General features: G+C 37.5%; 1 protein-coding gene across 1 annotated transcript in view; it reads left to right on the top strand.

Moving 5' to 3' along the window:
• The window catches only part of slc1a7b (solute carrier family 1 member 7b), a gene marked incomplete at its 3' end in the record, with an annotated part of 48,048 nt that overhangs the window by 1,004 nt on the left and 35,602 nt on the right, over positions 1-11,442 (top strand). The window contains exons 2-4 of the mRNA XM_079588839.1: positions 123-324; positions 9,541-9,685; positions 9,826-10,062. Coding sequence (XP_079444965.1) covers positions 9,922-10,062 — 141 coding nt within the window. The 5' untranslated portion in view covers positions 123-324; positions 9,541-9,685; positions 9,826-9,921. The remainder of the gene's footprint in view (positions 1-122; positions 325-9,540; positions 9,686-9,825; positions 10,063-11,442) is intronic.

The following is an 11,442-nucleotide window of genomic DNA, read 5'->3' as shown; positions in this document are numbered from 1 at the left end:
TGGATTTCGGGTGGTTTGTGAATGAAGACAAAGGATTTTGTGCGTATGTTTGTTTGTTTTTTTCATATTTTCTTATGTTTGTATATCAAGGAATATTAATGCTGCATTGTTTTCCACAACAGACATACGTGCTCTGCCTATGATTACGACCAGATTTAAAGCATCCAGATTGCTGGAGCTGATGCAGCGTTGCCACAGTAACACAACATGCCTCAGAGTTCAGCTTCAACACTTCGGTCCAGACTCCAGAGGAAAATGAGCCCAGGTTCAAGTCCCCAATAATACCCATTATCAGCTATGCAAGCAAACATAGCAGGTGCTCAGGTGAGGAGAAAAAGGGCAACCCTCTCATAATTACTATAGAAAACAAATAAGTTAGTTACACACTATAAACCACCTTTAAATTATTTTCATATTATTTATTTACATAAATATGTCTGTTGTTGGCGTAATGCTGAAATTGTAAAACGAGCAAAAGTAATGTTGTGCATTATACTGACAGAAATGACTATTTATTATTTGTATTGTTATTTAGATACATGACACTGCAATTACATTTGCAGGAATAATGTAAAAAAAAAAAAATTATATGAAATACTTTTATATGAAACTGAAACCGCCAGTAGGTGGCGGCAAGTCTTAATTAGTGAGTCAAAGAATCATTCATTCACTGATTTATTCAAACCAGCTGCTTCATTCATGAACGAAACACCTCTTTTTGCTCTGTTCAGAACTATTTTCGTTTGTGAAATAGAGCAAAAACAGTCAAAATTAACATTAGTGTGTTTAAAATGTTACATTGATAACTTGTTTATTGTTTACTGACCTGTTGAATTAAAATGTAAATATTAAAATTACATTTGCAACAGTGCTGATATTTGGGGAAAACAGCACTTTAGCTTGTGTGATACTGCTCAAATATATCACATGATATATAAACATTAAAAAATTAAAAAATCTCATGCAGGGAAGATTCATATCTTGAATTTTGCTGACATTTTTATTAATTTGTGGCATTTTCAACTATTGCGTAGTTAGGCTGGCTCTATGTTTAATTTAACAGCAGTGACAATGCAAAGCTTAGGGTAAATACACTATTGATACCTGGCTGTCACCAGTGAACACTGCGTGCTGGCCATGACAAGGGATGTTGGCACATACTTAATTGAGAATTGATGCCATTGGGCAAATTTATATAAATAAAATAAACTAAAAATGCACTTATGACTTAGAAAAGTGCACTTATCTAGCCAGAAACCAAACAGCAGGTGCTTGAGGACCATTTGGGGTCTATCTATGCTCATGCCAGCAAGCAAACGTCTATCTGAAATATAACATACTGATTTGTGTCATTAATGCATGCTGGCTGACTAGATATTTTACCCATGGACCTGGCTGAGCTCTATTGGTTATACTCCATCTAATGAGTCCGCTGCGCTGTTGGTTGTGTCTGATCTGAAGAACGTGGAGTGAGAAAAGGCATATATGTGGGTCAGCGAAGGCACACAAAGTCTAGGAAAGTTAAGCTAAGCAAAAAGCAAGAGAAAATAATTAAAAGTTTGGTAGAGAAAGAGGGGGAAGACAAAACAACAGGGAAGAGCCAATAAGTGGAGTGATTGAAGTTGATGATTTGACCTGGTGGTCAACCTCTGTTTGTACCGATTCATGCCTGTACAAGCTCTTGCCTTGCCTCAAAAATAGAAAGTGCCTTTTTATCTCATCTGAAGAACTGTGTTGGATAGACTCAGCAGGAGAAAGGGGAAAACATTTCAGCTCTCTGCCTCACACTGCAAAAAAATGCTTTTCTTACTCAGTATTTTTGTCTTGTTTCCAGTCCAAATATCTAAAATTCTTAAATTAAAGGGATTATTAATCTAAATTAAGTGAGTTGATGCTTTAAAAAAATCTGAATTATCTGCCAATGGGGTAAGAAAAATAATGTTAATTCAAACAGAAACAAGATTATTTGTATTACCACATTGGCTGATAATTTTGTTTGTTTTAAGCAAAAACTCAAGAAAAAACAAGACTTTATATCTTATGTAATTTTCTACTTTAGTAAATGTATCTTGATTTAAGCATTATTTGATATTTGGACTGGAAATGGAACAAAAAAACTAAGTAAGAAAAGCATTTTTTGCAGTGCATTCATTGTGTCTTAAAGGACATTGTGAAGGCACAATACAGCCATGCTGAACATCCAAATGACCATTATTTGTTAGCCCTGTGCTCTTCAACCCTCCAAAGATCTCACTGTAGGACCTTTAAACATGACCTTTAATGCACATGTGTTCTTTGTCCACAACATACGCATGCCCATACCATAACCCCACCGCCACCATGGGCCACTCGATCCACAACGTTGACATCAGCAAACCGCTCACCCACACAATGCCGCACACGCTGTCTGTCATCTGCCCTGTGTAGTGAAAATCGTGATTCATCCGTGAAGAGAACACCTCTCCAAAGTGCCAGATGCCATCGAACGTGAGCATTTGCCCACTCAAGTCAGTTACGATGACGAACTGCAGTCAGGTCGAGACCCAGATGAGCTTCCCTGAGACGGTTTCTGACAGTTTGTGCAGAAATTCTTTGGTTATGCAAACCGATTGTTGCAGCCGCTGTCCGGGTGGCGGGTCTTAGACGATCTTGGAGGTGAAGATGCTGGATGTGGAGGTCCTGGGCTGGTGTGGTTACACGTGGTCTGCGGTTGTGAGGCCGGTTGGATGTACTGCCAAATTCTCTGAAACGCCTTTGGAGGCGGCTTATGGTAGAGAAATGAACATTCAACAGCTCTGGTGGACATTCCTGCAGTCAGAATGCCAATTGCACGCTTCCTCAAAACTTGCGACATCTGTGGCATTGTGCTGTGTGATGAAACTGCACATTTTAGAGTGGCCTTTTATTGTGGCCAGCCTAAGGCACACCTGTGCAATAATCATGCTGTCCAATCAGCATCTTGATATGCCACACCTGTGAGGTGGATGGATTAACTCGGCAAAGGAAAAGTGTTCACTAACACAGATTTGTTTACAATATTTGAGAGAAATTGGCCTTTTGTGTACGGTACATAGAACAAGTCTTCGATCTTTGAGTTCAGCTCATGAAAAATGGGGGCAAAAACAAAAGTGTTGGATTTATAATTTTGTTCAGTGTGCCTGTATATAGTAGTTGTTAGGAATGTTGTTCCAGAATCAATGAGAATGTTGAACCACATCCCATTTGGAAAATTCAAGGTACACTCTTAAAAATAAACTGTCAAAAAGGTTTTTTTTACTGCGATGCCATAAAAGAACTACTTTTAAAGAACCTTTCCGTGATCAGTCCTTAAAATAACCATTTTTTTTAGTGTAAAGAACATTTTAACAATCTAAAAGAAAGATTTTTCACTATAAAGACTAACGAGCCTTTTTGAAATGTTCCATAGATGTTAAAGGTTCTTCATAGAACCCTAAATGTAAATAAATAACCTTTATTTTTAAAGGTTGTGCCAGCATCTGCTCAAGGTAATCTCGTGTCATTTCACATTAACATTGGCCATTATATTCTCTTCTAAAGATGTGTAATTCTCTAGTAGGGAGAGAAAAAATAGTTCAAGAAAGAAAGAGGTTAAAAAGTCCAGAATCAGAAGAAAATAAATTGATAATTAAAATCTAACACATTGAGCTTTTGAGAATATAATATCCTGTCATGTGTAAAATTGGATTAACAGAGGTAGACATCACATTTTCTTTGTTATCATGTTTAGTTCAGGAGATATAGGCTAATGCAAAATACATAATTTGGTTATGGCGAAAAGCATAAAAATGGCACAAAATGGCAGTTTTTTGCGATGGCTCCATTTCTGAAAATGTTCAGGGCTCCAAACTGTACAAGTTTCATGCTTTTATGAAAAAGTGAACATCATTTTCACATATATCGCCTTGACTATAAGTAGTCTCAAACTTATGAAATATTTGATATGCTTATATTATAAGAATGTCCAATAGTTAAGTGGTAGGATTGTCGATTGTGTCTCATGAAACTACCTTGTTATTGACATCAGAGCATTTTTTTACTGATGACTGCTGAAGCTGGTTTCACGAGTTCACGTGTTAATGAAATCTGATGTAATAATGTAATGCGTATTTTGGCTTGCTGTCCGGGGGAGGGCTCCGAGCTCATAATTCGGCCCGACCCCAGAGTACTCCCCCTATGAATGTATAGATCATGGGCATCTATGAGCAGACCTGCCGAGTGTGAGGTGATGGGGTGGTGGCGGGATTCTGAGAAATGTGTCATGAGACAGGAGGTAAAGGAAGACTTTATTTATACTGGCTTTTCTTGCGCTGATTGGATGATTACCTGAACATGCTCCTCCCGAACTTTGATACATGAAACTTCATTTCAGATGACTTAAAAAGAGTCTCCCTCAAGAAAACAAGGAAACGTAGTGGTTAATGCATATTCCTGATATATTGAGCTGTAGTGCTCAACAAGGTTGGGCAAATTTCTAAATCAATTGAATTGGAATGACAGGAAGGGAGATTTTTGCAATTCAAAGAAATTTCACAATCACAAGTTTCCTGTCACTCTCTATTGTCCTGAAGCATGTTATTATCATAGTGTTAAAATTAACCAGAAAAAAATTAGTTAATTTTGAGAATTGGTTTCCTACTCGCCACTCTGGCCAAACTAAGCCTCTTAGCTGGAGTATTAGCTTGATGATCAACAACCTCCTCACATACACAGTTTATTCTGAGTCATTGTCCATCATTCAACATTCTCTGCTAGAATGACAGATAATAGTTCTGCTGTCATGGATATTATTTACTAAAAGCTGGACACAAGTCATCAGCACAATTTTAAAATTATGGTCAAAAAAGTTAATTGCTAGAGTGTTCCAGGCATTTGTTTTCCGGAAAAATGCTGGAAACTGCCCAATTGCAAGAACATTCTGGCCTCTAGATATGGCATGAGTCCATCTTTCAATGTAAGTCTACAAAACAACACCATCACTCAACAAGCAGACATGTCATTCATGGCAGGTGCACAAGTAAAACACCAAAGTTTAATGTAGGGTTGTTGTTGTTTTTTTTTTAAAGATAGCAAGAGAAATGTCATGTGCTGCCTTCTGATGACAGAGACATTAATATTATTAATGAATGAGTTGAATGTACATGGCAGCGGCTGGGCATTTGACTAATCTCTGCTAATCCTGACCTGATGAAACCAGATTGAGCAGAAATATTGGCAAAAGAGTGGGATTACTGAGCATGGAGTCTGGGCAAACATGTGACGTGAGGAATGACGAGACAAACCAAACACACAATTGGACAAATGTGCAAACATGCAACCTTGCACGTGCACATTTACACTGGTATTGTTTGCATGTTTTTCTGATTGCAAAATAACACTTGCTATGAGTGCCCTAAAACACAGACTCGATGCCATTAAAGAGGTCATGTCCGGAATAGTGTCATGGGATGGCACACGTAGAGGTAAAGAGAGGTCTATCTCTCAGTGTGTGCATGTGGGACGGCCAGACTGAGTCGGATTACTCTACTGGTAAACATCCGCTGACGGCTGTCCTGACTGAAATGTATGACGCACAAGTCTCATATCGGAGTTGTGTCCATGTCCTAAAAAGCTTTTCATCAAACACGAACATCAGCCTCTTCCACATTATGCAGACAACAGTTTGTTTCTACTGAATGCTGGGAAAGTTTTGAGACTTTTTGAGAAAATAATGCAGATGATTCAGAATAGTGCTGGAGTTTGACTTAGCAATTTTGTCACGTTAAAATCGTGTTTTTTGTTTTAGAATTCTTTAGAGCTGAAATTAATTAAATATGTGTGTAGCAGTTATTTGTTAACACAGTCGATGCATTTACCTAATTTAACATTTCTGCCTCTTTCTGTCCTTTGTTGTGGATCAGAACAAAGGAGGAACTTGACAAGGGTGTCCATATCAAAACAAGGACATATTATTAGCTTTATACAAAAGTCTAATGGTATCATACCATTTGTGTGAAGCCAATCATATTGACTACACAATAACCCAAAAAGCTTTTTGCATTTTCAGAATGTCCTTTTGTGGAGCATGGTTGATTTCATTGACTGGAAAGAGGAATGTGAATATCCTGCCAAACACCCCTTTTGTGTTCGACCGATGAAAGAAAGTCATGCATGTTTTAGATTAAATGAGGGTGAGTAAATAATGACAGAATTTTTAACTAAATTGAATAAAGTTCCAGTTAATAAACAACTGAAAATAAAAAGAATTCATCCATGCATTTTTTAAGCATTGAGCCATATAAAGTAATATGGCTCTGATGAATTTATTCTGCAGTCCTCAAGCCTGCAATAAATATATATATATATATATATATATAATTTCCTTAAAGGTATGGTTTACCCAAAAATGAAAATTCTGTCATTAATTACTCATGTCGTTCCAAAACTGAAAGACTTTTGTTCTTCGTTGTAACACAAATGAAGATCTTTTTGATGAAATCCGAGTGATTTCTGTCCCTCCACAGTTACTTAACTACCACTTTTGGCACTTTCCCACTGCATGGTACGTCTAGGCACGTTTGCTTTTCTATAGCAGTTTAGTACCACTTCAAAGTGGGTTGGATTATAGACTGATAGTTATAGTTGCACCGCCTCTACTGCCGTGACAATCATAAACACGACACAAAGCACATCACAGGAGCAATGGAGCATATTGATGGAATGGCGTTCTTTATTCTCGACATGTGGATGTCTTTCACTGCAAGACGAAGAACTTTGTTCGGGTTTGGTGTCTCTTGTCGCAAATCCAATGATGCTGGTAGTGACGATTCTCTCCGACCAATCAGTGATCTGCAGTGTTTACACGTTACATTTTAGTATCGCTACTGCTCGCTTGGAACCTCAACCGAGGTGGTACTATTTAAGTGGTCGTACCATGCAGTGGAAAAGCACCATTTGACGCTTCAAAAAGTTCATAAAGAGATTGTAAAACTAATCCTTATGAATTGAGCAGTTTAGTAAAAAATTTCTGAAGAGACTCACTATATAATAATTCGTTACATTTATTTAGTGCTTTTCTGGGTACTCAAAGCGCTTTACATATGGAAGCGGGGAATCTCCTCAACCACCACCAATGTGCAGCATCACACACCAGCTTATTGTTGGAGAATAGATGGAGTGATGAAGCCGGGGTTTAAACCAATGCTCGTTATTTTCTTTTATCAAAGGACATCCTTTGATTTTTAATAACTAGAGAGAGTCAGGACCTCAGTTTAATGTCTCATCTGAAGGACGGTGCTTGTTACAGTATAGTGTCCCCATCACTATACTGGGGCGTTATGACCTACACAGGGTGAGCGCCCCCTGCTGGCCTCACTTGCACCTCTTGCAGCAGCAACCTGGTTTTCTCAGGAGGTCTCCCATCCAGGTATTAACCAGGCTCAACCCATAGCTTTAGTGGGCAACCATGGGCTACAGGGTGATATGGCTGCTGGTTGACATAATTATATGATGAACAGATTTAATTTAGGCTTTTATTACCATATAAACATTGATCAGCGAACATAAACAAAAGCTTAACCAAACATACTTGATTAGCGAGAACAAACCTCATTGGTTCTTGCTGAAGCTCAAACGTGCTGCGTAACACAAGAATTAACCTCATTGGTTCTCGCACGTCAAGCAAACATACACAACTGATGTGTGAGTTGATAAATGTTTAAATGAGAATGAAAGCGTCTTCAGAAAAATTTGGACTAAACCGCTCAATTCATACTGATTAGTTTTACAATCTCTTTATGAACTTTGTGAAGCGACAAAGTGGTTGGTGCGTAGCTGTCAACGGAGGGACTGAAATCGCACAGATTTTAGTAAAAAGATCTTGATTTGTGTTTCGAAGAAGAACGAAAGTCTTATGGGTTTGTAACAAAATGAGGGTGAGTAATTAATGACAGAATTAATTTTTTTTGCGTGAACTAAACCTTTATTATGAAAATGCTATAGTTAATACATTAATGCATTCGGTTCCTTTTTAAGGCAAAGAGGAAAAAAATGTGTAAGTCTAATTTCGTCTGACACGAAGCGGAATGCATGTACAATGTAGCAATGAATCATTACCACTTTTGAAGATGCTCTGGCAGGTTTAATCGGTTTAATTAAGTGCAGTTTATTTAGGTCTCAAAGGGACATTTAGCTGTCACATTAGTACCATCATCATGAGTACTGAGAGGCTAGTTCATATACGAGTCGTCACTCACAGGGGTCCAGCGGGTTTAAATGAAGAATCTGAACGACTAATCTAACACATCCTTCCTCTAAAAGCTCTTATTTGTTCGTTCTGTGTAGCGACTGACCCTAGCGCTTGTGCCTCTTACGAGAATCATTGATGAATAAGACAGCTGGAGTGCAATGCTTAGCCTTCGGTGCTCTGGATTAATTGTGAATGAGGAGCGGAGATGTGTGTGGTGTGCCGGGATTATGTCATCTAACGCTCCTGTGAACCTCTGATCTCCTGTGCAAAAAAATCACTGACTGTGCAGATTGCGTACAGCCGTACACCACTTTTCATATATTATTTTAGTTTGGCATTTCGCTTCTTTTATTCACGTACTGTTAAAAAATGTAGGGTTGGTAAAATTGTATATGCTCACCAATGCTAAATGGCAAAAATAGTAATATTGTGAAATATTATTACAATTAAAAATAACTGTTTTCTATGTGAATATATTGTAAAATGTAATTAATTCCTGTGTCACATACTAATATGATGATTTGCTGCTCAAGAAACCGAGATGCACTTTTTTCAGGATTCTTTGATGAATAGGGTAAAAAGAAAGGCATTTATTTGAAATAGAAATCTTGAAAACATTATAAATGGCTTTACTGTTACTTTTGAATACTTTAATGCATCCTAACTTTGGTCACACTTTAGATTAGGGTCCAATTCTCACTATTAGCTACGACTTTTGCCTCAATAAACTCATAGTTACTGCCTATTAATAGTTAGTAAGGTAGTTGTTAAGTTTGGGTAGAATTAAGGGAGAATATGGTCATGCAAAATAAGGCATTAGTATTTGCTTAGATTAAATAGTCAATATTCTAGTAATATACATGCTAATAAGCAACTAGGTAATTGGAGAATTGGAAATATATATATATATATATATATATATATATTTACATGCATCATGTCTAACAATGACCTTAACCAATATAATTTACTCAATATTTCATACATATCGCATACATCAATATCTTAAATATGCTATGCACATTTCTGTGGAGTTGGAACTACATATCCAATGTTACAAATAGCATGTTCAGCTCTTTAAATGGTTATGCTACTAATAAAAGTGAAGTCCTTAAGAATCAGATCAAAAACTGTTGCACTTTAACCTCAAACTTTCATTCCCCCCTGAAGAATGCACAAAGATATGCATCTGTTACCATGCATATCTTTAGAGACCATTTCTCTTCATTCAGTGTCATTTATAAATAGATCCAGCCAGTTTCATCTTCATTTGATGCTCTGTGTTTGTAATCCAGGCCACAGACCCCTTTACACAGCGTGCTTTTGCTAATAGGATTGATGCTGCCCGCACTGTGCACAACACCAACTGTTGCTCGCTTCCTATTGGCTGAGCTGGAAGGTGGGCGGAGCCGATCCATCCCGAATGGGCTGGAAATATTGGTAGGCTTGAAAAGTATGATGATCTTCTTAGTCTATAGCTGCATAGGGAAGAACGAGAGACGAGAAAGAAAGAGTATGAGAGTTTTACCCACGTTCTGAGCAAAACTGCAATTATCTTTCTCGTTCACGCTCTGTCCAAGGTGCATCTGCGTGGGTCCTTCTCCCGTCTGGATCTGGGTGGTGGATATATGGAGATCTGCTAGTGTGGCTGGTGTTTTGTGGACGTGGGACACACGATGGCCGTGGCGCTGGATGCAGTGTGGGTGCGAGTGAAAGGGGTTTGTAAGCAGAACGGCCTGCTGATCCTCTCAGTGTTGGCCGTGGTTATCGGATGTCTTCTCGGCTTCTTCCTGCGCTCCAAGAACCTCTCGGAGCAGGTTAGTCATTCTGTCAACAAAGCACTGTAAAATTCTCCCCAAAAAACTCCCACAAAACCCTTTCCAACCCCATCTACAGTGTCAGTATGGTCACAAACTTGGTCTCATTTGGTACAAATGACCTGTGGGTTTCCTATAGATGACTTTCCAGAAGAAGGCTAAAATCAGGGTTTTTTTTAATGGTTATTGTTTGATCAGTATGAGTTTTACTATTACACTATTGCTTTCGGTTCACCCCAGTCTTGAATAATTTGGTTACGTTTTGGCATCAACCCCGGTTTTGATTTTGAGATTTTATTTTCCGTCAATATACTTTTTTATCCATCACATATATATATATATATATATATATATATATATATATATATATATATATATATATGTATGTATATATATATATACATCTCATTTATCGTTTGAACTGGTTGAAATCTCAAGTCATATTAGGATTAAGGCAAAAAAACAAATTTTTTTTTTTTTTTCTTCCTCAGGTCTTCTGGTTGTACAGTAAAAATATCTAAACATTAATAAATCAAGACACATTTACTTGAAACAATTTGTTTATGCTTAAAAAAAAAATCTGCTAACAGGCGTCAGAAAAATTATCTTCAAGAGGAAGCAATATTATTTTTGCTTATCTCACTGGCAGATCTATTTTTGTCTTAAGCATAAATTTGCTTCATTTTTTTTTTTTTTTTTTTTAGAATGTAAGACTATATATGTAAGAATGTAATTTTGCTCCCCAAGTAAATGTATATTGATTTTAGAATATTCAGATATTTGTAATGGAAAATAACACTACAGTGAAACTACAGTGACTGAATGAACAGGAAACTAAGGGTGGCATCCCCTCCACCCCCCATTTCACGTTGGCCGCTTTGACTAAAACCTCCGTTATGATTCTCAAATACGCCTAAAAATAAAACCTCCAGAGGCCATTTGCTGTGACGGCCGGGGATTACTGTCCAATCATACAAATGCTCTTAGTAATTGTACATTAAGCAAATGCTGCTTAGCCTCGCTGCGTTTAAAGCAGGTCGGTGATGCTATCGGCCGTTTCAGCGAAATTGGAATGGGCTCTTTTAAAAAAATTGGCTTATTTTGCTAGAGAAACCAAGTTTGGACCTATAAAAGAAATAAAGAAAATGTTACATGCATTTATGTATTTGGCGAATGCTTTTATCCAGAGGAGCGATGTTTTGTCAGTACGTGCATTCACTGAAAATTGAACCCATGACCCATTGGTGTTGCTAGTGTTAAGCTTGATAAATCGAGCTACAGGAACATGACAATCTAATTCATGTACACTTCTGGTCAAAAGTTGGAATAATTTGTTTTAATGGTTCTGAGAGAATACAGTACAAACAGTAATACCATGAA

The sequence above is a fragment of the Phoxinus phoxinus genome, assembly GCF_949152265.1.
Source record: "Phoxinus phoxinus genome assembly, chromosome: 18".
Lineage (NCBI taxonomy): Eukaryota > Metazoa > Chordata > Actinopteri > Cypriniformes > Leuciscidae > Phoxinus > Phoxinus phoxinus.
The sequence above is the reverse complement of the archived record's forward strand: the minus strand, read 5'-3'. Positions and strand labels throughout refer to the sequence as shown.